General features: G+C 35.4%; 4 protein-coding genes across 7 annotated transcripts in view; 1 reads left to right on the top strand and 3 right to left on the bottom strand.

Annotated features, from left to right (window-relative positions):
• The window catches only part of LOC117314740, a gene marked incomplete in the record, with an annotated part of 896,274 nt that overhangs the window by 374,094 nt on the left and 495,206 nt on the right, over nt 1-26,974 (top strand).
• The window catches only part of LOC117314739, a 439,277-nt gene that overhangs the window by 250,940 nt on the left and 161,363 nt on the right, over nt 1-26,974 (bottom strand). The gene's annotated exons all lie outside the window — the stretch shown is intronic.
• The window catches only part of LOC117314764 (cyclin-dependent kinase 11B-like), a 121,203-nt gene that overhangs the window by 8,676 nt on the left and 85,553 nt on the right, over nt 1-26,974 (bottom strand). The window lies entirely within an intron of this gene.
• On the bottom strand, nt 1,314-9,452 carry LOC117314757 (cyclin-dependent kinase 11B-like). The gene is made up of 6 exons (XM_033868855.1): nt 9,320-9,452; nt 8,561-8,758; nt 5,919-6,011; nt 3,359-3,631; nt 2,223-2,344; nt 1,314-1,573 (listed from the first exon to the last, which is right to left on the bottom strand). The coding sequence occupies exons 1-6, from the start codon at nt 9,336-9,338 to the stop codon at nt 1,421-1,423; spliced, it is 858 nt and encodes a 285-aa protein (XP_033724746.1). The 5' UTR covers nt 9,339-9,452; the 3' UTR covers nt 1,314-1,420.

The raw sequence follows: 26,974 nt of genomic DNA, 5'->3' as shown, positions 1-26,974 counted from the left end.
TACTCATACTTGACCTTTGTATAAAGATTGACCAAAATCTGTCATAGAATGAAGTTGCTAATTAAGTGTTTAGGTTAAATCAGGACAGGACATGCCAGGAAACGACATGATGGGATGGACATGGGGGCAACACTATATGCTGATCTCCCATTTTCTAAAGGAGGCAAAAATTTAGTATCGTGTTTGCCGAGAAGAAAATCCATAACATCTATTATTAGACTCAACTCACCAACAAGGAATAGCGTTCGAATTTAATGCTCGCACACTCGCTAAATGCAAGCTGATTTTTCATTTTGCGAGTAGAAAATTGTGGTGCTCGCATTTTTCTGCGAGTGCATATAAATCCTGGTAAAACAGACACACATAGTAAAACATCGATGAAAACTTTAAACAAAAACCGACACACAGACAATGCATTGTTGGTGACGCTTGTACACAGCACTCGTTAGTTTCAAGCGTCTCAAAGGCTAAGATATGTACATGAATATATTGTAACGGAAAAGAAACGAGAGTTTCCGAGAAACAAAGCGTGACGTCTCGCTAGCATGGCTGACATAATCAATTTTTTTAAGTCAGCCGCTGCCGGAACATCAAATGAAAAGATCGGCAAAAATAATGAGAGCAAGGACACATGTAGAGAAAGTAGCCCAACTCCTAGGAAAAAAGTGACATACATCCCAAGGCCAACAAAACAAACTGTCGAGAAATGGGAGCGTGAACTGCATATTTACCTGGAAAAAAACCTTGACGATGATCATGTGCACGTTATTGAAATTTATTGCAAAACTTGCAAAGAATATAGTCCCGACAAGTCATCATCAGTAAATATTTTGTTTTTACTTGAAATTCTATCAGCACTTACTGTATTGTCCATTTTCTAATTTAACAAGTCAACTTCAGATATGACAAAAACAAAATGAAATTTTTAAACGAAAAATTCGGGTTTTTTTTCCAAATCACGAATATGTTGTAAAATCATGATGGACAGGGAATAGCATTTTAATTAGATAGAATTAATACTTATTTCATTATTAGTCAAAGATTTTATAAGAAATCATACGTGATTAAATCAAATGAAATGACTGATTTTTTTGATTTTTTGTTCTCTTGAAAATAAATTATAACATGTAAAATATATAGGATCAAAATCCTTCAATATTCATTGATCTTGAAGTTGATGATATTTGAAGGGAGTATACCCTGGCTGATATGAACATTGAGTTAAATAAAACAAAAAACAAAAAAAATTAATTGTATTTTGGGCATTTTTTGCTCAAATAAAAACTTTATTTGAAGCAACTGTTCGTTTGTTTGTGGTTCTGAAAAGTAAAGATTATTTATCATAAAACATCTGTTATATTTAATGTTAACACATAATTTCAAAATTGCGAGTAAGTTTGTAATTTTGCGAGTTAAAATTTTATCCACTCGCAACAACGTGCGAGTTACTAAAATAGTTAAATTCTACCCCTGGGAATGGCTGTTTCATTGTCTCCATCAGACTTTTCAGATCATGTTCTACATAGTCCATGACTAAGTATATTTTGTCAATATTGCTGCCGACTACAATCTCCTACAAATACAAAATGCCACATATATTTTAATATATAAAAAAAATTCTGCAACTGAATTCTCTGTGACTGCATTCTATATTTATCTATCAGTAAGCCAGTGTCTGGAATTAACCCCATCCAAATTTATTGCAGTGTGGAAACACATACTATTTCATTGCATTCCAAAAAGCATAAATTCTTTGAGTTCAAAGTTTATTTAATACACATGTAGTCCCTGGGCTTATGGAAGAATGATAATATAATTTCAGAAATAAAATAAGTAGTGCAAATTTTTTTTTGCATTCTACTCCATTAAGCATACACACTACTTAATGTTGTTGACGACGGCTACCCTACAGACGTAACATGTCAACAACGCTCTCCAATAAATCGGATTATGAATGAATCTACGTGTTGGGATCACCATTTTTACACACACATAGCCTGGATTTTTGGTGAGACCTCGTGTACACATATGTATCCACGGCAGATTCGTTTGGATTGCCTCAATTCTCTACCTTCTGGGATGTTGTCTCCAACCCCCTGTATTGATACTACTTAAGTGTTCAAACTTTACGTATTTACACCATGGGCTTATCACAGGATAAATTTATACAAAAACGATTATTCTTGATGTCATATCTTTTAACCCTGACACTAACTCCTTACCCTGACAGTAACAATATTCATGTGTTGAGCCTTTAGTAGAGTGTTGATCTCTCGCAGACTAGTGATAGGGAAACCCTCTTTCTCTTTTTCCATCTTAAGTCGCTTCAACGCCACAATTTCATCTGCAACATAAAGTCAATATATCACTATATATCTACAGTAATATATATCTTCAACATAACACACATTTTCTAACTACAGTATTTTTTTTCACTTATTCTATCTTTGAATCATTTTTTAACAACCTGTTTATATCACCTGCATTTAAGTCAACAACCAAGACTTTTTTTAATTATTTGGAAATTTTTTAAAACTTAAAAACATTTTTCTTGAAATCGGAAATAAATAATCACAATTTCTAAAAGGGATTGGGCAATACTTTAACCTGCTATTTCAACTCCCGAACATGAGAAAAAAAGAAAAAAAAAAAGAAACTGTGTTTACTCTGCTACATCTATGATATAATCAGATTTTATTTTTTTATTTTGTACTGCTGCAATGAATTTATTGTGAAATATAAAAATAAAGAATTAATTTCATCCATTCCATATGAAAGGGTTACACTTTAAAACTAGATTCACCATAAACTTTTTACCATATTCATAAATAAAATTAAAACTTTTGTTAACAAGTTAAATCTATACAGTTTTTTAAACACAAATATGGGACACAATTTCATAAATGATATTTTGTGCTGATCTGATGCAAAATAATGTTTAAATCGTGATATAATGTCTCTCCCGATTTCCATGTGACTGGTAAACAAGATCAGTGTCTAGGTAAACAAGATCAGTGTCTATTTAAACCACGGCTCTGAATATGCATATTTTTGGGGTGGGAATGAGGCTGATTGACTTGTGTCGTCACAAGTACATAAAGCCGCGACCTCCAATTGAGACACACTCACCATGCTGAAGACCGCCTCTGCCATTAACATACCAGTGTAAACATAAGCATTGTCAGTATGGTTTCCTGTGCGGCATTTGGTTGTTTTAACCACAATAACAAGAAAGGAGGTAGCAAGATGAGTTTCTTCAGTTTTCCTAAGGATAAGATTTATAGACAAATGTAGATAAACTATACTCGTCAAGACAAATTTCAAATCTAGACAACGTTGTGGCTAACAATTTCAATACCTGTCTTTTTGTCTCTTGCTCTATACACAACACCATAAGTTCCTTCTTCGATGCGATTAAGACAGTGGAACTCTTCAACATTACGACAGCCCTGGATTGCGGGGAGGTATAGAGGGAGGTCCGGTGCCAGCTCCACGGGAGACTGCGGGGGCGTGTCTTGTAGGTACATTCGTTCATCCTGGTGCTGTTCCGACACGTGCACGGAGGATTCAGCGCTCTCGGGGTCCGACTCTTCATCTTCCTCATCATCATCAAATATTGACCTTAAATTATCTACAACAGATTCCAAGGGGATAAACAGAGATTATCAATATGTCATAATCTAAATGCCTTGACCAAGTTCTGTTCATCAAGTCAGTAGCTAATCCCCTCATCAGTTAATCCCAGTCTCACAATATAGAGTAATTTTTGTTCTCTCTTAAGAGTTTTCATCCACTTTCACTTATCTGGTTCCGACTGTTTCAACCTTTTACATGGTTGGTACAGATTTTCCCCACCTAAATTCAAGCACTTTTCCAGCACTTTTCCAGCTTCATTTCAATTTTCAAGGTACATTTTACGATGAACTTTTATATTAAATTATGATGTATTTCTACCTTTGACATATAATTGTCCCCAGTAACAGTCTTGCTGTATAATTGTGAAACACAAATGAACAATAAAGATTCATTAATCATATTTTATATAATTTCAACAAGATACCTTGCACATCCATTAAAGAGAGTAAATCATTGTATGGTCTTTATGTACTGTAACAACAACTTCAGTCTTTAATCAATAATGCAAATTTACCAAATTCAGTCTGTAATTATCACTTGTATTACACTTCATAACTCCATGGACTAAATAATGAGTGACTTCAATCACTGCCGGTGAGATTTTACGGCACTCTCGCCCATAGTCCCAATCTCGATACTCTTCTTACAAACCATGCACCATGCTTTGTGGCGATGACCTTGTACATGCTTCACCCAAGCGTACTTCCGCTCCCATTCCCGATTATAAATACATTTATGACTGGCTTTGGAGGCCATGATGAGTCAGATTCACTGACCGCGACCATGCGTTTCATACATCACACAGACGCTTGTAATAAATCACTACAAGCGCTCAGGTGACTACATAAATAAAAGCCGGAACCAAGTGGAAATTCCGGATATTTATTGAAAAAAATAAAACAAACACGTTTTCGATGATTTTTTTTTATTTATTTCACTTCTGAAAAAAAATATATTATTTTCCTACAAATGAAGAAATTATGTAAGCTTTATACTATCACAGTTGAATTCCAACATTTTTCAAGCACTTTTGACCTAATTCCAGCACTTTTCCAGCACTGACCCCTAATTCCAGCACTTTTCATCTTCTGTGCGCACCATGTTTTATGCGAAAGCACCCCGGGTGATCATTTATTTACAGTTATTGCAATATCAACAAGACAGTTTTCGTTTATTGTGGCCCAAACAATTGGTTTAGAGAAGTTTGTTTATGAAATAAGCATGGACTTTGTGATTTTTTGTTTTTTCCAGACTTTCAAGGCATACATTAATATCAGCAGGTCTGTCGAAATGTATTCCTGAAATATTACATAATATGCCTATTACATAATACCTGAAGGTCTGTCGAAATGTATTTCTGAAATATTACATAATATACCTATTACATAATACCTGAAGGTCCGTCGAGACGTATTCCTGAAATATTACATAATATACCTATTACATAATACCTGCAGGTCCGTCGAGACGTATTTCTGAAATATTACATAATATACCTATTACATAATACCTGAAGGTCTGTCGAGATGTATTTCTGAAATATTACATAATATACCTATTACATAATACCTGAAGGTCCGTCGAGACGTATTTCTGAAATATTACATAATATACCTATTACATAATACCTGCAGGTCTGTCAAGATGTATTTTTTTACTATGATAAAGAGAAAATTCGGCCGGGACCGACGATGTACTTCGAGTTAAGCGGGGTATTCGAGTTATCCGAGTTCGAGTTAACGAAGTTCCACTGTACCTATTACATAATACCTGCAGGTCTGTCGAGACGTATTCATGAAATATTACATAATATGCCTATTACATAATACCTGCAGGTCTGTCGAGACGTATTCCTGAAATATTACATAATATACCTATTACATAATACCTGCAGGTCTGTCGAGATGTATTCCTGAAATATTACATAATATATCTATTACATAATACCTGCAGGTCTGTCGAGATGTATTTCTGAAATATTACATAATATACCTATTACATAATACCTGAAGGTCCGTCGAGATGTATTTCTGAAATATTACATAATATACCTATTACATTATACCTGAAGGTCCGTCGAGACGTATTTCTGAAATAATACATAATATGCCTATTACATAATACCTGAAGGTCCGTCGAGATGTATTCCTGAAATATTACATAATACCTGAAGTCTGTCAAGATATATACCAGACATATTACATTTAAAAACAGAAGAATCGATTTGTCCGCATAATTGAACAAGCCCCAGTTATATAAGTCAAGGGACATAACTCTCCCACCTTTCATGGGATCCTGATGATGGGAGTCGTCTTCCATGTCACTGTGTTTTTGGTGGCTGTCCTCGCTACCAATGTTGGAGTTACTGCCACTTCCTGAAGGAAAATTCATTAATACCCAGTTAAATCAGAGGGTTTTTTGAGTTACATAAGAATTTTTATTTTCATTAAAAAAAAATTACGAAAAAAAACAAAAATACTGAAAATGATCTGGGCCCAGTTGTTCAAAAAACAATTAGGCTAACCACAGCTAACAACAATTTTAAAATCCTGATAAAACAATTTCTGGTAAAACCAACTTGACAAAATTTAACAAAACTATACAACACTCGTCAGTCTTTGCCTAATAGACATCTCCAGTTATAGACGTACGCGGACTACGTGCGCGGAGACAGAGACGTACTAGGTAGTTTCTTGGGGTCGTATCAAAATAAAAAGTAAACAAACACGTGTGTACGTCAGAATAGAATATTTCCACATTGCAATACATAAAATTCAATTAACACAAAGTGTAAACTGAGGTTTCCCTAAATTACATGAGTAAATGTGTATATCCGAGACACAAATACGAATAATTATCATGTATACCTGGATATTACAGTCTTTGGCTATATTATGATACATAGTGATTTTCTGAAATAAGAAGTAATAGTGATTAAAAAAAAAATAAAAATAAAATAAAATAAATTGTCCTCCTTTACGTTATATAGGTAACAAATGTCTTTTGTATTTTCTATATATAAGGAGAATTGTGTCAATAAAGTTGACAGTATAATAACAGTAAATTGTCACTTAGACTCCGAACGTGCACGGTAACATAATTGTACTGTAGTGTCTGGTCAATCGGTAACTATCACGTGCACTGAACCATATGGATCTACGCCAGAACGTTGTTGCCATGCTTGGGTTTTCTTTTACAAAAACAGTTGTTTTCGTCTGTATGCCATAGCTGCACAGATGTCTACAGTTTGTTGAATTTTATAACATGGATGGCGCCAAAATGTCCCTATCCCTCTATACAATTTTACTTCACGTATTACATGTTCAACTGTTACTCTATAGGTACTATGGATTTGATTAAATTTCCAGGATAATTGTTTGTGATGTGCAGGTTGCCGGGCTATTTAATTTCCGGTCTGGTGTATAGTTCATCAAAGGAAAAATCTTGTCACCAAGTATAGTACATTCATCAGCAAACAGAAGCAGTTCATTTGGGCCAATGTTTGGTAAGGAATTAAATATTTGAGTATCGTTTTGGTGTCCAAGAAAGCCACTATGTACATATCGCAGTGTATTTGTATTGTCTATGATGATTATAGTGTGCATGCAATGTTGATGTCTATGGCCACTATAGTAAAGTTGTTGTGGTTCATTTTGGGGTCTATAGATATGATGTGATGTACCGTCGATGGCAGCCACTGCATCAGGAATTTTCTGCCAGATTCCCTGAGCATCTCTCCACTCTGCTACCGATCGCCACCTGATAGCATTTACGTATGTATTGTGCATGACAGGACGCAGTTCATCTAGTTCACACCCGATTGTCGCAGGAGAAACACCAAAAAATAATGGCAAAACAGCATAACTAGAATAAGACCGAAGCCACAACATGAATAGCATAATTCCATTACGCGGAGATATGTCTTTGTCTAGACCTCCTACGCATATGCAAGTCTCTGACGATTTTACATAAGGACTCGGGAGTTTATAAAAAAAAGTGTGTATTTTATCCATGTCCGATCTTCTCAAAATTAGCTATATTGTTTAGCTACACCACTATTTACCACGTGGGACTGTTGCGGAGATCGTTTTTTTTTTCGGGGGGTCCTCCGGCTTTCCGTCACCTAAAAAACCTGATATGCCCTTAAACGTCTCTTGCTTTTAATCAATCTAATTAAAATTTTAGATATTAATACAATAACTTCATCCCATTGAGGGTCACGTAAGGATGAACTTTTGAATTGTCCAATCAAATTGCTAATTCAAGAATCTTAGAAGTGAATTTGGTCTGGCGAAATGAATTGCATCGATAATATGAATCATATTTGTTTGTTAAGTCTACAAAACAACTTTATATGTGTGATATTGTCCACGACAATTTCATCTTCTTGGTGAAGAAATGTTTATCCTGAAATGACTCGTATGGGATGTTTTTAGATGTCCATACGCCGATACGGAGTAGATAATGAACATCGAATTAAACACAAGCAAACAAGCTGCAACTGGTTACGATGCAATAATAAGAATTGAAACTTTTTTTCTAATCAAATATCACATATTATATTGAAATTCAGAATGCGTTTTAATCCTAACAAGTCCCTATTAAGTTGGACGTCGAGGAGAGTGTTCTTCACTTTTGATACGACCCCCGAAATCTGCCTAGTACGTCTCCCGTCTCCATGCACGTAGTCTGCGTACGTCTATAATTGGAGATGTCTAATTGCCTATTTAAAGTGTATGCACACTCCGGTTTTGATGTAAAGGAGAGATTAGAGTTTCATGAATCAAGTGATAAACTTAAATTTTCAACATTCATCATTAACAATTTCCAGAAAAAATTGAGTAACACAATCAACCAACTATGAACTAGATAATTATTCAATTCCACAATTACTTATCATAGCTAAAAACATTCAAACATCTACCTGAATCAGAATCAGATTCACTGTCCTCCTCCTCGACAGATACGTCTGTGTCGCCACTGTGGGCGTCACTGCCTTCAGCAAGCCCCTCGTGGGAGGATGTGACATGGTCCTCTTCCTCCTCTTCATCCTCATCCATATCCTCCACCTCATGTGGATATTCCTCCTCAGGTGTGTGTGGACCACGGGGCCTTGACCGCTCTAAATATAAATCACAGTACTTTCACATCTTAACTGGGAACTTTATAGTACAAAATCATGCATTTATTCAAAGTCAATTTTCAAAGAAATATTGTTAATTTCATGGATGTAGCACAATAGACAGAAAACAAGCATTACACGTAAGTGGAGGAGTCACCTGCTCAGAAAATTGGGTGATTACAAGAATTATTGCATGGAAACAGATTCTATATTTATAGTAAGAAGTACTCTTGACATTTGGACCAGTAAAAAAATTATCATGTGTACACTTGTGGTACGAGAAAACTATATGAAGTTTGAATTTGATTGGTCAAAGAGAACTTGAGTTATCATACGGAAGCAAATTTCTATTTTTCATAACCTTGACCTTTGACTTTCGGACCTGAAAAACAATCTCAAGCAAGCACTTGTGGTAAGGAAGATCTGCATGAGGTTTGAGTTTGACAGGTAATGCATTACACGTTTTTGTACTACATGTACTTACAATTCAATAGTACCTTTTTATTTCATTAAAATCATTAATTCAAGTCTAAATCAGTAAATGTCACAATTCAAATCTACCTGGCTCTGGTGACTTCATACGATGACGAGATTTTTTATCTCTGTGTGGATCACTGGTAAATTGGCGTTCTCGACTTCGACTCCGTACCCTTGACTGTTTTAATGCTTTTTATCCTTCTCCCTTTCACGTCTGTATAGAGCTACAAAAAAAACATTTCAAAACCACTTCATTACACTGAGAAATGACCATTTGCCTTCTGAAGTGTCTTTGTTTTTGAAAAATTTTACTTGTGTAAATATACAGAACATGTATCAAGGACTTCAGATACAATAAGTTTTCAAATGTACATGTATAATATTCAAGATTTCAAAGAAAATTTCCTCAGATATTAAATATGTACCCTCTGCTCTTGCTTTTTCTCGTTCCTCCTCCTCTCTTCGTTTTCGTCTTTCTAATTCTTTACGCTCCCTTGTTTCTCTTATTCTGTCTCTTTCCTTTTCTCTCTCCAATCTTTCCAACCTTTCTCTGAAAGATTAAATACAAATACTGCAATGATACAAGTGGTGCAGATGGCCTGTATAATACACCAGGATAGAGGTTTTTATAGCAATATAGCCCACCATTAAGGTCAAAAGAAATGTAAAAAAATCTTGATTGGATGGTGCAATATATGGCCCAATAATTCAAAAACTGTATAATTTTTCAGATTTCAAAAGAGTTTTAAAAACATACTACTCTGAACCATGTCACTAATTGAAATGGATTACTCGGCCACCGCGGCCCCTATGACCTTTTATATTCAAAAATGAACAAAGGTCATCAATTATTGACCAATCAGACTCTCTCTCTTTTTCGACTGCATTGAGAACATTTAAACCAGTAGAGTGCATTAAAAGGAACTATACTATACATAGTAATCCCCCTATACATCAGGGCTTCCAGTTGACCCTTGACTTTTAGCAATTTCAGAACTCAAATCACTATTTCTGAGAAATCTGAAGGGTCAAAACATATGTCAAATAGACATGTCCCTTCAAACCCAGGAGTCACACTTAAATTTAGAGAGTCAAAAACATACTCTCATTGGTCTACTGGATGCCCTGCGCATGAAATTGATTCCAGACAGAAAAAGGTTGAAACTGAAAACACTCACCTCTCTATACGAGATTTTTGCCTCTTCTCTTCCTCCTTGACTCGACGCTCTCGTTCCTTCTCTTTAGATTCGCGATAACTATCCCTTGTATCTCTGACCTCTCGCTCCCTCATATCCTGTTTTCTGGATCTCTGTGGCTCACGGCTGTAACCATGGCCACTACGTGAGGATCCTGTAACAACCACACATTGTTTTCATGTTCTTTGGTAGTACAATATATTAAAACAATGACTTAACAGAAAATCCAGATGTTGATTTCCTCGAAGCTTGATATTTTCATTGGTCAGTTCATGATCATTTGAAAGGAGAAACTGCCACCAAAGAATTTCTTCTTTGAACAAAACAAAAAACAAAAAAAAAAACAAAAAAAAAAAACACCCCCTTCATTTTTTATACAGCTTATACTTATCACTCTTGGCCCTGATGGCGTGTTGTTGTGGGAGGAAAGAGAACAAAGTGTCCTGAGAAAATCCACATGGCCTTGCAGGTGAATGACACCCCATACATTTTTATGTCTGATCAGGTACACCTTGAACACGGGTTGATTAGGTGATAGGCACAGGGACACGTTGGTAACACGGGTTGGTTAGGTGATAGGCACAGGGACACGTTGGTAACACGGGTTGATTAGGTGATAGGCACAGGGACACGTTGGTAACACGGGTTGATTAGGTGATAGGCACAGGGACACATTGGTAACACACTTGCCTTTCACCTAGGCAGCCATGGTTCGATTCCCTGACTGGATGTGAAAAGGTATGGGGTCACCAGCCTGACCAAGCAGGTTTTCTCCAGGTACTCAAGTTTCAACAGTTTGACCCCTTGTATGCTTCAATCTTAGCCAACATGAGGGATCAATATAAGTTGGTATTAACTTGTTTCGCAATTGATGTAAAATAAATATAATTTTACAATGTTATAAAAAAATTGTCGCAAGGACATCATAGATGTAACACTGTCATTAACCAAATGTATACATGCGGAATATGGCAATACTGGTAAAAGAGGTATCCCTTACTCAAATGTAAAAGTAAGCAAAATTGAAAATGTATAAATACAAAAATAGGTCAGATTAAGTTAGCTTCCTGTACATGCCGTTATTAAATATTGCACTGTACTTATGCAATTTTTCCTGAGGTAGTTACTTGTATGTGAGAAAAAAATCAGCCCATTGCCCTAAATGGGATTGGTACAAATTAAATATATCCCGAATTGAAAAAACGAAATGACACCGACCAGAAATAAAAACAATCACTCACTATCTTTTTCTCTTGGCTGTTTATCACTCTTATTTTGTGCCTGAGAGTGTCTTTCCTTGTCGCGACGACGATCGTCTTTATGTTTGTGTTTCCGCTCCTTTCGCCCGGCCTGTACCTGGGGTGGTTTGATGTCTAGGCCATCCTTACATCAATTCTAAATTAACAAAATGTTTCTACTGGTCAGACTCAGTGTTGTGAAAAATATTCTGGACAAGATATATCTTTATTATCTGGAAATTCTAACATTTTATATGCCATTCTTAAAGAGTTCCATAACAATATCATTGACCATGAAAATCTAAAAGTGTGATCAACTATATCTACATGTACTTTAAGTACCAACAGGGAAAATTCCCCATCATCCAAGAGAAAAAAGTTCTCTCAAGAACCAATTTTGAAATGTCATATTTGTACAGCTGTATGCTGTGCCCAGAAAAAACTATGCAGGGCTTTCCTCATTGGTTTGGAATGGGGCCTGTTTGCCTCATTTTGGGAATAGCAAGTGAATAGATGATTTGCCCGTTCTCAATGACATAAGCAATTTTTTTTTTCAATCACCTAAGCGGCGACCGGAACAACCGGACAAACAAAACGAAGCGGTAAACTGAAACTAGGCTTTAGTCCAGTGCATATTTTCGCTTCTACATGAATATAAGAATAGAAATAGAATCTTAAATAAAATACCTGCAGTCATTTGTTCTGAAAGGATCCGTCGACAAATTATTTAGTGGATTAAATAGTGGGGACGCCGAACTCTTCTGACTATTGTCACTATACAGGTCATTCAGTATTTTACACAAACACACATATTAGTCTAACGTTATACATCTAAATGTCGTATAACCCCAACAAACAGCATCACCAGCTAATATTCACAGCCGGATTCAGATAGGAGTTCAGACTGATGTCACTATTGACCATTTGCATGAGTTCTCAACTGAAGATCTCCAGAATAAATCCAGAATGGTAAGAACGACAGCTCATGTAAATTTTACATTGATAATTTGCTTCACATTAAAAGAAAACAAAAACAAAAACTGTTACATGTATTGTTGTTATTTTTGTTGTGTTCTGGTTATATTTGATTAACACGACGTGCTGAATTTTTTAATCAACTGGGACCAGATTTAAATTTGTGCAATCAAAAGTGTCAGTGGTTTTTTCAGATTATGAAACATATATTTCTGCAATACACTTGCATTTTCAGTTGTGCATCTAACATACCTTGTAGTATTTTTAAAAGTACTACAAAAAAATAACTGGGGTATCTGAAATGGAATCGTGGGTGCAGAACGAACGTGCGTGACATCAGTCACAAGTTAATTGGCTCCACCCGCGATTCCATTTCAGATACCCCAGTTGTAGTACTTTAAAAAATACTTCAAATGTGTTGTAACATGGCCCCGCCTACATTAAATCGGACAGGTGATGTACACGTGCATGGTCAATCCGGAGAGCATGGGCGTCCAATCAAAATGTCGTGTGTACCAATAAAAAAATAATTTGTACATCTAATTGAGACTGGCAAGTGCTCCACGCTTTTTGTTTTTTTTACGCGGGAAAATAAAATCATTCATAAGTTCTTCTTATTTTAAACTCCCCTCCGTCAATGATGACGATTATGGGAGTGTTGTGTGGGGGGTGCACAGGAACGCTAGCGCTAATTTTTAAAAAAAGTTGTTTTTTTAAGAGAGAGAGGTTTTTTGCACAAAGGAGTGGTACTAGTGTATCACTTGTGCTGTCCTTGTCGGAAAATATCTCCCAGATCTGACATACCACTAATATAATGATAATATACGAGTCAAATGTACCATAAATGTGTGTGTGTTAGTTTGTGTACTACTTAAATAATGTTCAACTTGTGATTAAGATGTTTTTACATTGTAACTATCATGCTGTATCGAGAGAAATATATATAATATATGTACAATTTGTATCCATGTATGTAAATACATTGCGATCCAGGTATTCTATATCATCTTATAGACGACTTCCACAATGATCATGTCAGGGGATCGGGCCGACCATCCCTGCGCCATTGAAACGTTCTTTTTTGAAGAACGCCAGGCTGCAGATATTTCTGGCTAGGCGATTGGGTGCCGTAGATCGTGAGTTCGCGGCCCGGTCAGGGCACGAGTCAAAAAGTTGTCTTCCTTCGTCATTTGTGTTTCTAAGATATATATATATAAGTAAAATAAAAAAAAAACCTCTCCGTTAGCGCTTTCGTCGTCCGTAAGGATAAAAACAATTTATTATCTACAGATGTACATATATAGTGAAACTGTGACTTCCGAAGTGTTCAACATATGTCTGTTATAAGAATAGATGGCAATGACTAGTTTTCTTTTGCGGAGAGCCGGGATCTTCTACAGAATTACTGATATGTGTTCGGGAAGCCTTTGACCGATGCCACCACAAATAACAGGTGTCACTTTGTTAAAATAAACATTAAATGTTGCTGAAGAATCGTTCTGACTGTAGATGTTGTAAACCTACATATACAAGCATACTCCCGGCATCTAATTAACGTCATAGCATTTAACTATACTTGTATTTGCAAACAAAAACAGATCCCTTGTTCCAATTTTTATTTAAATTTCTCTGATTATCATGGAAACCACAGGGCGCGGTCACAGGATATAGTTTAGCCCGAATTTCCTCTGGCCGTGATACCATATCTGGTGTCAGGGCCAGGGGAAACTAGATATAGGTTAGTCTAGTTTAGCCCGAATTTCCTCTGGCCGTGATACCATATCTGGTGTCAGGGCCAGGGGAAACTCGGGCTAGATATAGGTTAGTCTAGTTTAGCCCGAATTTCCTCTGGCCGTGATACCATATATGGTGTCAGGGCCAGGGGAAACTCGGGCTAGATATAGGTTAGTCATAATGTGTAAATAGCGAAAATTTATCATTAGACATTCAATTGTGACGTTTAGGTTTTGTTTAACATCCTATTAACAGCCAGTGCCATTTAAGGACGTGCCAGGTTTGGAGGTGGAGGACTTCGAGACATTTGCTTCAGATCCAAGGAAATCGTGTTGGACATATATGTATATGTATCTGCTTCTATTTTCTATACTCGTATTTGAAAACATTAAAATTGCGCTTCATTTGTCTCTTTTGATATCTAAATACTTCCCGTTCTAGCTTACACATTTTATGTCGCTATTCTACAGTGGATGGAGACTGAAAGTGTTCCAACAACTGTTTTTCAGCTGTAGTACGGTTTGAAACAGCCGTGTATGTACTGCAGCTGAAAATCTTACAGTTGTAGCACTCTTTTAGGTCAAAGGAAAATCTTGAGAACCATGTTACAACATCAGAGAGAATGAGAACAGTGTTGCACAAAACGATGAAGACATAATTATTGTACATTATTGTTCAATTTTTATGTTTACAAATTACATTAGCAATACACAAAACTGAAATCAACAGACCATATCAATCTACGCTACTCGCCATGGTTATTTAAACTGATTCTCGCCCTCCAATACATTCACAGTGTCCTGTAATCACACAGCCGGCTTTCTTGTCCGCGACAAACGTTATTACATTGTTTTTAAAAATATGTTTGATCTCTTTGGGTCGGCTTAACCTCTGCTCTAAATCAGCAAACTGAACATTTTTCTTAAACGGGTTTTAACTCTAAAATATGAACATGTCAGTCGTAAAAAAAGCCTATAGATCTAGATTTCGAAAGATTTGTAGGCTTTATTTTCGTCGTATTCCGACTTGTTACATTTCATATAATTGAAAATATTGATCAAACCAAAATCGGGGATGTTTGTAAAGTCTTTAGTATACCCTTTTAGATCAAAAGGATTAACACCTGCAATATCTAACCCGAAGCTAACTTTTCGCTTAATGTACTCAAGAATACGGGTACATTTTGTATATTTAGTCTTGCAACAACTTTGACAATTTCCCTAAGCATCTCCTTATTATGCTATACCCTGTAACCGTAACGCCCCTTGCCATCAGAAAAAACTGGCACACAGATATTTCTAGTAAGCCCATTTTCGTAGGGCATACTGCATAGTAGGCTATACGTTTATGTATCGAACATCAACTTTTTGTCCGGTGGAACTCTTTTTTGTTTCAAGGGAGATCACTCTAAATCCTAACATATCGGGAACCGGCAAATGGTCTATTGGAAAGATTTTTTTTCATGAGTAAACATTAAATTTGGGGAAATTGTCTTAAATATGAAATTATTTCAATTGGGAATGTGGCCCATTACGGGCCCCAAAGAGCCCTCAGGAAAAAGGCCTGTATGGTTAGTACTGTAGATGAAAGCAGAACATATGGTAACAGTGGCTTCAGTACTAGCTACTCTTTAAGATTAGATGTGTCTATATACAGTAAAGGGGCTGCGATAGCTTGGTTGGTTAGAGCACCGACCACATAACATCAGGAGAAGATCTGAGGTGTGTGGTTTAATGCTCCCTAACCATGTTGGGGTACTTTGTGTTTCTTGGAAAGCTGCGTACTAGCTTTAGGCAGGTCTGAGCTGTCATGGTTGTGTCCTTTGACAAGACACTTTACCCTTATTGTTCTGGATGGCATGCAACAGGCCTCCTGCATATTATTCAGTGAGGTAGTCACTAACTACTACAAGGAGACCCCATGGTCACCTCCAAATAGCCCTGGCTGGGCCACTTTGCAATCTGATAATTGAGACTATTCAAAACCTCAGCAACATCTAGGCTGATAAGATCAGTATTGAAGAAAGAAAAAAAATGTAGAAATCTAATTTGTATTCATAACAACAAGAATCCCATTAGAGCAGTGGTGTTGAAATTAAATCAGGACATGTTTTCAGAATGATGGTGACACAAATCATTTTATGATCATCGGAGCCATGTTTATGTCGATCCTCATAATATAACACAGGACTTATAAAATTTAACCTACTTGTCTTTGCTTGTGTGTACAACATCTTCATCTTCGTCTTCATCATCATCTATAGCTTCCCTTGATTGTGGAGATAGCGAAAGCTGACTATCAGGGTCATCGTCCTGTTCTCTGTAGTCAGGGTTGGGGGCCAGTTCACCCTGCTCATAGGGGCTACTGTCTTCCTCAGCGTCTGACATAACCCTAAATAAACGTTAAAAGTTTATGCTTATATCACTAAACTTCTGAAAATACAAAAGTTTTATAGGCCTACCGTATGTATTTATTTATAGAATTTTTCATGGTGTAAGTTCAACAAAAAAAAATCATTGATTAGTCAAACATTTTTGCTGACATGATCACCGTACTTTTTAGTCCGAATTTTCTGACGATCTTACTACACCACAATGCAGTTTTGAGACATAACACTTAGGATCTTCTCTTTTTGACTACTGTAATTTTACACAAGAGGCACAGGCGTCTGAAGTTCTGACAGTAAACTGAGATATAATACCATAGAAAAAATACGAGTATCTACTATAAAAAAAGAACAGGTATGCAACGCCTCCGATGTCAACAATCACTTAAATCTCTGCAAACGGGAGAAATATACGATTTACAATATAATTATTGGTATACACAGATGCCGCTAACATTATTTAACACTCGACAAGCATAAACCATTACTCACTGCGTTTAATAAGTTCTATTTCAGCTAAAAACTTTCTGAGATGGTCTGTCACGTCAACCATGTCGTGAAAATGGCGGACATTGTTATGCAGGTCCGCAGTGAATATCGAGGTAATACTATTTAATTCATGATATTGACAATAAGAAAAGAACTCTAGAAGCACATGGATTCTTTCAATTTATATTTATATTCTGTGTCGTTGAAACATTTTTAATACTTCTGGTGTAACATGTTTCTCAGTTTTTAAAACGTTTGAAAATAAAGGGCAGGTAACTCTTATTTTTTCATGAATTAAAAAGTATTACCTCGATAATTCACTGCGGACCTGCATAACAATGTCCGCCATTTTCACGACATGGTTGACGTGACAGACCATCTCAGAAAGTTTTTAGCTGAAATAGAACTTATTAAACGCAGTGAGTAATGGTTTATGCTTTTCGAGTGTTAAATAATGTTAGCGGCATCTGTGTATACCAGAGACCTATATAGTATATAGGTCTCTGTGTATACCAATAATTATATTGTAAATCGTATATTTTTCCCGTTTGCAGAGATTTAAGTGATTGTTGACATCGGAGGCGTTGCATACCTGTTCTTTTTTTATAGTAGATACTCTTATTTTTTCTATGGTATTATATCTCAGTTTACTGTCAGAACTTCAGACGCCTGTGCAAGAGGTCTTGGCCCGCCTGATTAAATGGTTTCCACCGCGGCATTTTTGTCCCCCAGACGGCGCTGCTGCACTAGGGGGTATCACTCTCCTGTAACGGAGGCGCGATTTGGTCTCTTCGATGTAGCCGCCGGTCCCTTTTATATCTCATAGGCTTATAGGAGCATAATCCTAATCTAGATGGTGAAGTACTGCTGTGTACCCGAGTGTACTGGAAGCGGGGGACATAAATTCCCCCGTGATTCCAGTCTGTTGCGCAAGTGGAGGGTGGCAATAAAGAGAACAGACTTCAGAACGAAAGGGCTTTGGTCACCGTCAACGGAAGACGTTGTGTGGGGTGTACCTAATGAGTGACCAGGGAGTAATGAGTGTCCAGGGAGATACTTTTCACGCCCAGGAATTCGTTAATGAAGATTTTTTGAAAATTTTGTCTGTAACGTACATATTGTCCCATTATCTACCACCATGCAAAATCTCACTTCGATCGGACCAGTGCATATTATTAAAATGCACCGATGAAGTTGCAGTGCAGCGTGCACTCGGGTGTCCCGGGCGTATTTTACACGCCCAGGAAGTCGTTGATTTAAATTTTTTGATTATTTTTTCTGAAACATACAGATTAAACCTTTATCTAACATCATGCAAAATTTCACTTCGATCGGACGTGTGCATAATACAAAATTTTACCATTAATCTTACGAAGTTACGATGAAATTGTCCTGTATTTCGGCTGCGGTCAGCACGTGAGTGTCCAGGGCGTATTTTTCACGCCCAGGAAGTCGTCGATTTATATCTTTTGATTATTTTTTCTGAAACATACATATTATACCTTTATCTAACATCGTGCAAAATTTAACTTCGATCGGACGAGTGCATAATACTAAATTTTACCATTAAATCTTACGATGTTACGATGAAGTTGCCCTGTATTACGGCTGCGGTTGGCACATGAGTGTCCAGGGAGGTTTTTACACGCCCAGGAAGCCGTTGATGTATATTTTTTATTATTATTTCTGTAACATACAGATTATACCTTTATATAACACCATGCAAAATGTCATTGCGATCGGACGAGTGCATAATACTAAATTTTACCATTAAATCTTACGAAGTAGTGTACTCCAAAGATTGGAAGGGAAGTAACTCTATTGTTAAAATAAGAATGTTACCAGACTGCAATGAGGACGCGGTTCTACAAAGAGTCCATTATTTATTTATTTTATAACGAGTATAACTAATATATTGGCTATATGTAACACATTTACTTTATTTTTTTGACTCTCCATAATTTTATTTTATTTCTAAACACTAAGATATTGTTTATGATAAAGTTTTTCAAGTATAAAATCAGAATATACTATTTGGAATAATTTCCTCACTTTGCATTAAAACATTATTTATTTGATTATAGATGAAGATGTAATTTATTATAAAACTTATATTATGTGTATTTTGTACTGAATAATGTCACAATGTTTGATGATGATTTAATATCTTAACCAATTTCTGCATTGTACTTTGCATAATAGTTATTGTTGTAACTCATAATTGATTCATCTATATTCATGTACCGGTATTATTTTTTATGATATTTATTTATTAAATGTTTGATAATAACTTAATATCTTAACCAATTCATGCATTTTAATTTGTATAGTAATTATTGTAAGTCATGATCTATTCATCTTTATTAATGTATTATTTTTTATGATATTTATTTATTGAATGCCTTTACATGAGTTATATATACTAACTGTTTTAGACTTTTAGTTAATTTTTGTTGTTGTTAGTTACTTAGTTATTGATAAATTGTTCAATTGGATATTTATATAATTACATTTTTTAATAAACTGCTGTAAAACTATTCTGATGTGAAAAATTCTGACAGGATTGCCTGATAATAATGCTATGTACAGTGTGATTTTTGTTTTTAATATGCAGCATTATTTCTTTTAACAGTATAAATATAGGAGATAGGTACATATAAAGTTAAATGACTGCATCGGGAAAGATCACGACATATAAATGTTTGGAATGAATTCAAATATACTTGATGGATTAGAAGAAAAAACATTTTTAATATTATATGGATAAATGGAGCATTTTGGATTAAGTTTTTTTATTATAGGAAAATAGTATGAAAAGAAGGGGGTGGGGGATAGGAAGTGATGATTAGTCGAATCTTCCCGACCTACTCAAGAAGTTTTGCACAACTTTGGCGATTTTTACATTGTCAGTTGAGGAGATATTCGTGTCACCATTGCAAAGTATATTTACATTAACAGGACCGTACCAGGTTAAATCAGCAATAAGAGTTCCTCTTAACTTCCTCCTTTGTCATTAAGAAATAAAATTTAGAATCATAACAGTAATTTAGAAAGTCAGCATTCACTGTTTTGTCATGATTATAAAGTTTTTGATGTTCTTGGTTATAAAAGATATATTTGCCTAAAAAATGGGATTCTGTTTCAGCGTCGTAAGAATTAAAGTATACAAGTAAATTAAAACAAATACATGTACACATATGTAGATATTTCTTTCGTGTAAGTATATTATTTATTTTTTTTCTCATTTCAAACATTGATTAACACAGCAAGGAAGTATAAGTACAAGTAGTACAACATAGAAAATGATACATTAATGTATTAAATAAAGGTATTAGACAACAGACTTTTAAGAGAAATTAAAGGAAGAAAAAAAATCATATCTAACAAATGATTCTTTTGAAATGCGTGTATATTATAATCATATAAATTAGAGAGTTTGAAATCTGAAATGAAATACAAATAAAACAGTCAACTGGCATTGGAAACTGTCCTATATCCAATAAACAGTTCTTCAAAATCTATTTCAAAGTTTGAAACTCGAAATGAAATACTGATAAAAACTTGTTGATATAATGATATAATGATAAAAAGAACGTGCATATGGGATAAGAATGTGAAATGGCATCGAAAACTGTATGAAATAAATGTTTTACATGGAGTGTACAGAGGAGTCCGCGTGTAAAAAATATTATAATCTGTCAAAATGTATTGCAGTATTTCAAAGTTAGAGTCTGCAACCAAATTGTGAATCATGATACGAGATTCGTATCAAATAATAGAAAAAACGGTCGATGGATTTTAACTGAAATAAAAGGTGATAATTCGTGCCATTTCGGGAAGATAAATGTGTACAAGTTTGTACATGCAGGGACATACTATACTCCTACATTTGTTTAACCAAGGACAGATCAATTAAAAATCTTAAGTCCCTTATATCCAAAATAAAAAGGCCACTGATTTTATTTTTTATCCGACCATATTGGGCTGATACCTAGTGTGATTAGAACCATCTTCTTGGGATCTAGATAAACCCTACCCTACCACATTGTTCCGACAATAAACGATCAGTACCTCTAAAAACGGCCCTTTTCAAAGCCGACCTCTTCACGAAATGTGTTAAAAATCTCGAAAATGCACAACTTAAATCGATACAACTTACACTTCAAAAAGCCAATTGGTGGTATTACGTAGTCATCAATAACAGTAATTGATGATTATTCACTCGGGCAACAAACGGTCATTTTTGTACACGTGTTGTTGCAGCAGTACAAGATGCAGAAAATTACATTTGGTAATAAGATGACTTGTTTTTTTCATGTTTCTGGTAGCAACAAAATATTCTTTTTATATTAGAATAGAAATAAGCAAACTGATGGTGAGGGACAGTTACGTGACTCCGCCTACTGATGGCTTTCGTTACCTGTCACTCGTCTTCCATTGAACACAAGTGAGGCGGAGACGCGGGTTAAGTTGACAGCTAGACAGGCGCCAAAGTTATATAAACTAATCCAATTAGACTACACCGCAGGTGGGCGGAGTCACCGATAGATGATCTTTTTCACTTGACTCGGTCAATTATTGTTTTATAAAATATTAATGCATTTATTGATCACTTCGAAATTGTAAGAATGTATTCATGGTTTTGATGAAATAATACGTTTTTATAATTATTTTATTTCAGGTATCAGATTTGGAATTCCACAATTGACATATTAGAGACGTGTACATAATTTGGTTTGATTTATTTTGTTTAACGTCCTATTAACAGCTAAGGTCATTTAAGGACAGCCTCCCGTGCGTGCGACATACATGCGTGTGGTGAGTGCGTATGTGTGTTTTGGGAGGCTGTGGTGTGTTCGTGTTAAGTCTCCTTGTGATAGGCTGGAACTTTTGCCGATTTATAGAAGAAACGCAGAGAATGTCTTTATTCTTCTCTACCAAAAATGGTATAGATATAAATGTTCTTTGTGACATCATGCCAGAAAGATTAGCAGAAATCCGTAATATTTTAGATTCCCATCATCTGAGACAACCTAACTTTCGATTAGAAAATATGCGTATTTCCTCCTTTCCGTCGTCCATCAAACTGGAACGATCCAGATATTAAAGGATTCGTCTACTTAGAAGTTCATTAAAAGAAATATACCTAGGAAATGTCCAATAATAAAGGCATCTTGGTGTGTGGCTCCCGCATGTTAAAAATACTGCATAGCCGTTTGAAGAACCGTGCTAGCTCTCTTAACTATGACCTTTTCAGAGCAAAATTTAAAATTAATTCTCCTGATTATATGTGTGGTAATCCTTGAACGACCCTAAAGGTCCTTGGTTGTTTTTCTATTTACAATTTACATTGTTATAACCTTTCCGCAAAAATCAAACCTCCGACTTTCTCCTATTGGGCGAACCAGAATACGGGCATGTTAAATAAGTCTATAGCCGATTTTAATACATTTATCAGGTATGGCAACGGAGTTATAACGTTACAATTAATTCTGTCATAATTCGTTATATTCTATTTGATTTGCAGGAGATTGATAAATAATTGCTATATTTATTTTTAAGTCGTTAATTGTACTAGAATACTAAAACAATATATTTTTGCCTCTGATTGTACGTTATCTAGCGAGTGTCTAGCTAGATTAGCCGAACACGCGGGTTTGTCTCTCATTAAAACTATTTATATTGTAAAAAAATAATGTTAGTATTTAACTTGGAATGTATGATTTTCGTATTTATTTTAGAACTCAAAGTTTACGATGTTATTAAACGTTCTAATTACGGAACTGAAACTGTAACTGAAGGAATAATCGTAACTGATGAAATAGTAAGTTTTTATTTGTATTTTATTCCGGGTTGCAATATGTTATATATCAATTAACAGGGACATGTCAAGTTGTTATGTAAACCAATACAATTACCGGTCACACCGCAGGTGGGCGGCGCTCCGGGATTAATTTGTCAGATCACAGGTAGATATAAAATGGCCTGGACAATGAAGTGATCACCGAAGGCTGGATTCAGTAACAAAATACAATAATATACACTCGTCCGATCGAAGTGAAATTTTGCATGGTGTTAGATAAATATATAATCTGTATGTTACAGAAATAATAATAAATAAATATAAATCAACGGCTTCCTGGGCGTGTAAAAACCTCCCTGGACACTCATGTGCCAACCGCAGCCGTAATACAGGGCAACTTCATCGTAACTTCGTAAGATTTAATGGCAAAATTTAGTATTATGCGATCGTCTGATCGAAGTGAAATTTTACACGATGTTAGATATAGGTATAATCTGTATGTTACCGAAAAAAAAAAATAAAAAAATCTTCAATAACGGCTTCCTGGGCGTGTCAAATACGCCCCGGACACTCAAATGCACGCTTTAATGCACCTTCAGTGGTGCATTTCCCTATTATAAAATCATTTGATCGAAGTGAAATTTTGCATGGTGTTAGATAATGATGTTATTAATATGTTACAGAAAAAAAAATTAAAAAATCTTCATTAACGAATTCCTGGGCGCGCCCGACACCCGAGTGCACGCTGCACTGCAACTTCAGAGGTGCATTTCCATATTATGTAATCATTCGATCGAAGTGAAATTTTGCATGGTGTTAGATAATGGTCTCATAAGTATGTTACAGAAAAAAATATTAAAAAATCTTCATTAACGAATTCCTGGGCGTGCAAAATGTCCCTGGACACTCCCTGGTCACTCATTAGGTACACCGGTTGTGTGCAAAGCACACTTTCAAGAAAGTGACTACAAGGAAACCTTATTAGGTATGAAAAACGGCAACCATTCGATTTTCTTATTATCTATTTCAATCATTTGTTATTTGATTTATTTATACAGCGAACAGTTCAGTCTCTACACGGTAGGACTAAGTTAAATTGAGCTTGAGTTGTACGATATCTTGACTTGGAACGAATATTCAATTCATATCCTACTGAACACTGCAGTACACTTTTGGTAAAACATCATGATTATGTAATAGGAAGATCGTATGTTATTGAAATAAAACCGAACCCATTTGGACAGCTGATATCGCATCATTGTTCGTTTACACTGTCGTGACAAGAAGGTCCTAAATTCGTGGATCCTTCAGAAGGCCAAGTCAGATAAATATTGTTATCGCAGTATTAACTCAATTTCTAGCATGTTTTTACTGACAAAAACTATTAATAATTTACAAATAATGTGTCTTATGACGCTTAAGTCATAATATAAGGTTAACAAACAACTCAAGCTTAATGTAATGAAAACTGTTTTCAAATTGTAGAATTGAATAACCATATCCTGTAAGAATTAATACAGGAAATTGCTATACTTCTTTACTCGGAAAATACAAACAAATTTTGGATCTTGGTCCTGGCTTGTTGAATCTTAAAAGTATACAATACAAAGGGAAAATATATTACTATGGATACTTGATTTATTAATGTACTACATACATGTATGGCACAGTCCAGAGTTTATGATGGCATGTACATGATAAGTAGTACTTTCACAATATATACAAAAACAATAAATGATTTTTTAATACAGATAATCAAGTCTGAACACAAATAATGGGTATAACAGTGTAACATTACTATATATAAAGATTGTTCATGAGGACTTACATAATTAAAAAAAAAACTATCCAACATGAAAGACATGCATGATATCCCCTCCTATATAAAATCCAATTAAAGACCCAGTGTGGCAATGAAGTAAAGTAAAGATACAGTTTTTGATAAACTAACATTAAACTGTTGTTATTCTATGATTTATTTTTTATATTTGTTCGTGTTGCTTTGTGGTTTTTCTTCTTTTTTTTTTCAGTGATCATACAGCAACATCATCAGAGAGAAGAGGTAGGTTAATCTACTATTGAATCAGGTATATAAAAGGTGAACAAATATTTGTCTAGCAGGTATGTTCAGGAGCTGAAATAAACATAAAATTTAGGAAGTGATTGCATATATGGATGAGAATTTAGAGCTAATCTGTGATGTTGCTGAAAAGTATATCAACAAAAATAGTGTAACCGTTTGTCTGGCAACACAGTGGATAAGCTACTGCTTTTATTGAAAAAGTAATAATATACTGGTAATTAAGAAGTTCAGATTTCAACTTCGCATTACAGAAACTTATTGTGAAAAAAAAGTATTGCTACAATGTATATTTCTTTTGTAAAGTATGTAACTTTTTCAAAAGTAAATGTGGTAGCAAATCTGATTTAAGTGAAAATAATGCAAAGCAAATTATTTTCTGTTGGGGAAATGCAAAGAGTAGGCGCATTCTTCAAGATAATTGTACATATCAATATTTAATTCTAACCGGAGGCACAAGTTGGCATATTATAGGACGATGAAAAATTATTTACATGTATATATGTATAAGTATTTCTATTTGACATATGGGACTTATTGACAGATAAATAGTGTGATATCATACTGATACTATTTCAGGAGAACATGGCCGTCTTAAGGATGGAGTTGTGCCTTCAGTGTTCCCTTTTAGGCCTACATCTGTAGCAAGTCCAAGGGAAAAGCGCCAACAAAAGAGGGTTGAGCACAGCAATGAATCCCCTGGTAACGGCACCATTTTGGACAGTTTAATGGGTGATGTACAGCAGGAGGTGGAACTGCCACCTGGAATTGATGACATTATTGAAATTCCTGGTGACGACACTGTCACAGAAACATTTGCTAGCACAGGGGCTCAATGCAACATAATTGGTGATTGTCGCATTCAGAACTACTCTAACAATCCAAAAGGTGTCCAGTATTGGACTGGCTTTGCTAACTATCATCATTTCATGTTTGTCTTTAATTGCCTTGGTCCTGCTGCTAGAGATCTAAATTACAAATGTACATCCCTCTCAGCAGAAGATCAGTTCTTTTTGACAATGATCAAACTACGTCAAGGCTCTGATGATTTTGAGCTTTCTGAGAAGTGTAGTGTTAGTGAGACAACTGTTTCCAAAGTAGTTATCACTTGGATCAACTTTTTGTACTTTCAACTAAAAGAGCTACCTATATGGCCTACTAGGGATACTGTTACAGAACACATGCCCATAGATTTTGGGAAAAAATTCAAAAGCACTAGAGTTATCCTTGATGCTACAGAGGTTCCTATCCAGAAACCTTCCCATGTACAGGCCCAGAGTTTGTCTTGGTCCAGTTACAAACATAGAAACACTGTTAAAACTATGATTGGCTGTACACCTCGTGGTGCAGTTTCCTATGTAAGTCAATCATATGGGGGTTCAGCAAGTGATCGTCAGATAATAGAAAACTCTGAACTGTTAGATCCACAGAGAAACTTGTTTGAAAGGGGTGACAGTATTATGGCAGATAGGGGAATCATGGTACAGGATTTGTTTGCTACTCATGATGTTCATGTTAACACCCCATCAATGTTGAAGGGGAAAACACAGTTAGAACCAGAGGAAGTGGTAAGAGATAGAAGAATTGCTTCTAAAAGAATTCACATTGAAAGAATTATTGGACTTGCTAAACGATACAAAATTATAGGAACACCACTGCCAGCTAGCAAACTGAAACTTGCATCAAGAATTATATATATTTGTTTTTCACTTCTAAATTTCAGAGCACCCTTGGTAGATAAAAATGCATAGCTATAGCTGATACATATTTCTTCTTCCTTGACATAAACTACTGTCCATTTTCCAAAAAAAATATTAAAAAAGGCAATGTTCAGAAAT

The sequence above is a fragment of the Pecten maximus genome, chromosome 16 (assembly GCF_902652985.1).
Source record: "Pecten maximus chromosome 16, xPecMax1.1, whole genome shotgun sequence".
NCBI lineage: Eukaryota > Metazoa > Mollusca > Bivalvia > Pectinida > Pectinidae > Pecten > Pecten maximus.
Note: the sequence above shows the minus strand (reverse complement) of the source record. Positions and strands in the feature narration are given on the sequence as shown.

Coding starts and splice junctions, on each gene's coding strand:
- LOC117314757 (XM_033868855.1), bottom strand. Junction 3,632..5,918: donor TCATCAGGATCCCATGAAAG/GTGGGAGAGTTA, acceptor AATCTGTTGTAG/ATAATTTAAGGTCAATATTT. Junction 2,345..3,358: donor AGCAAGAGACAAAAAGACAG/GTATTGAAATTG, acceptor TTTATGTTGCAG/ATGAAATTGTGGCGTTGAAG.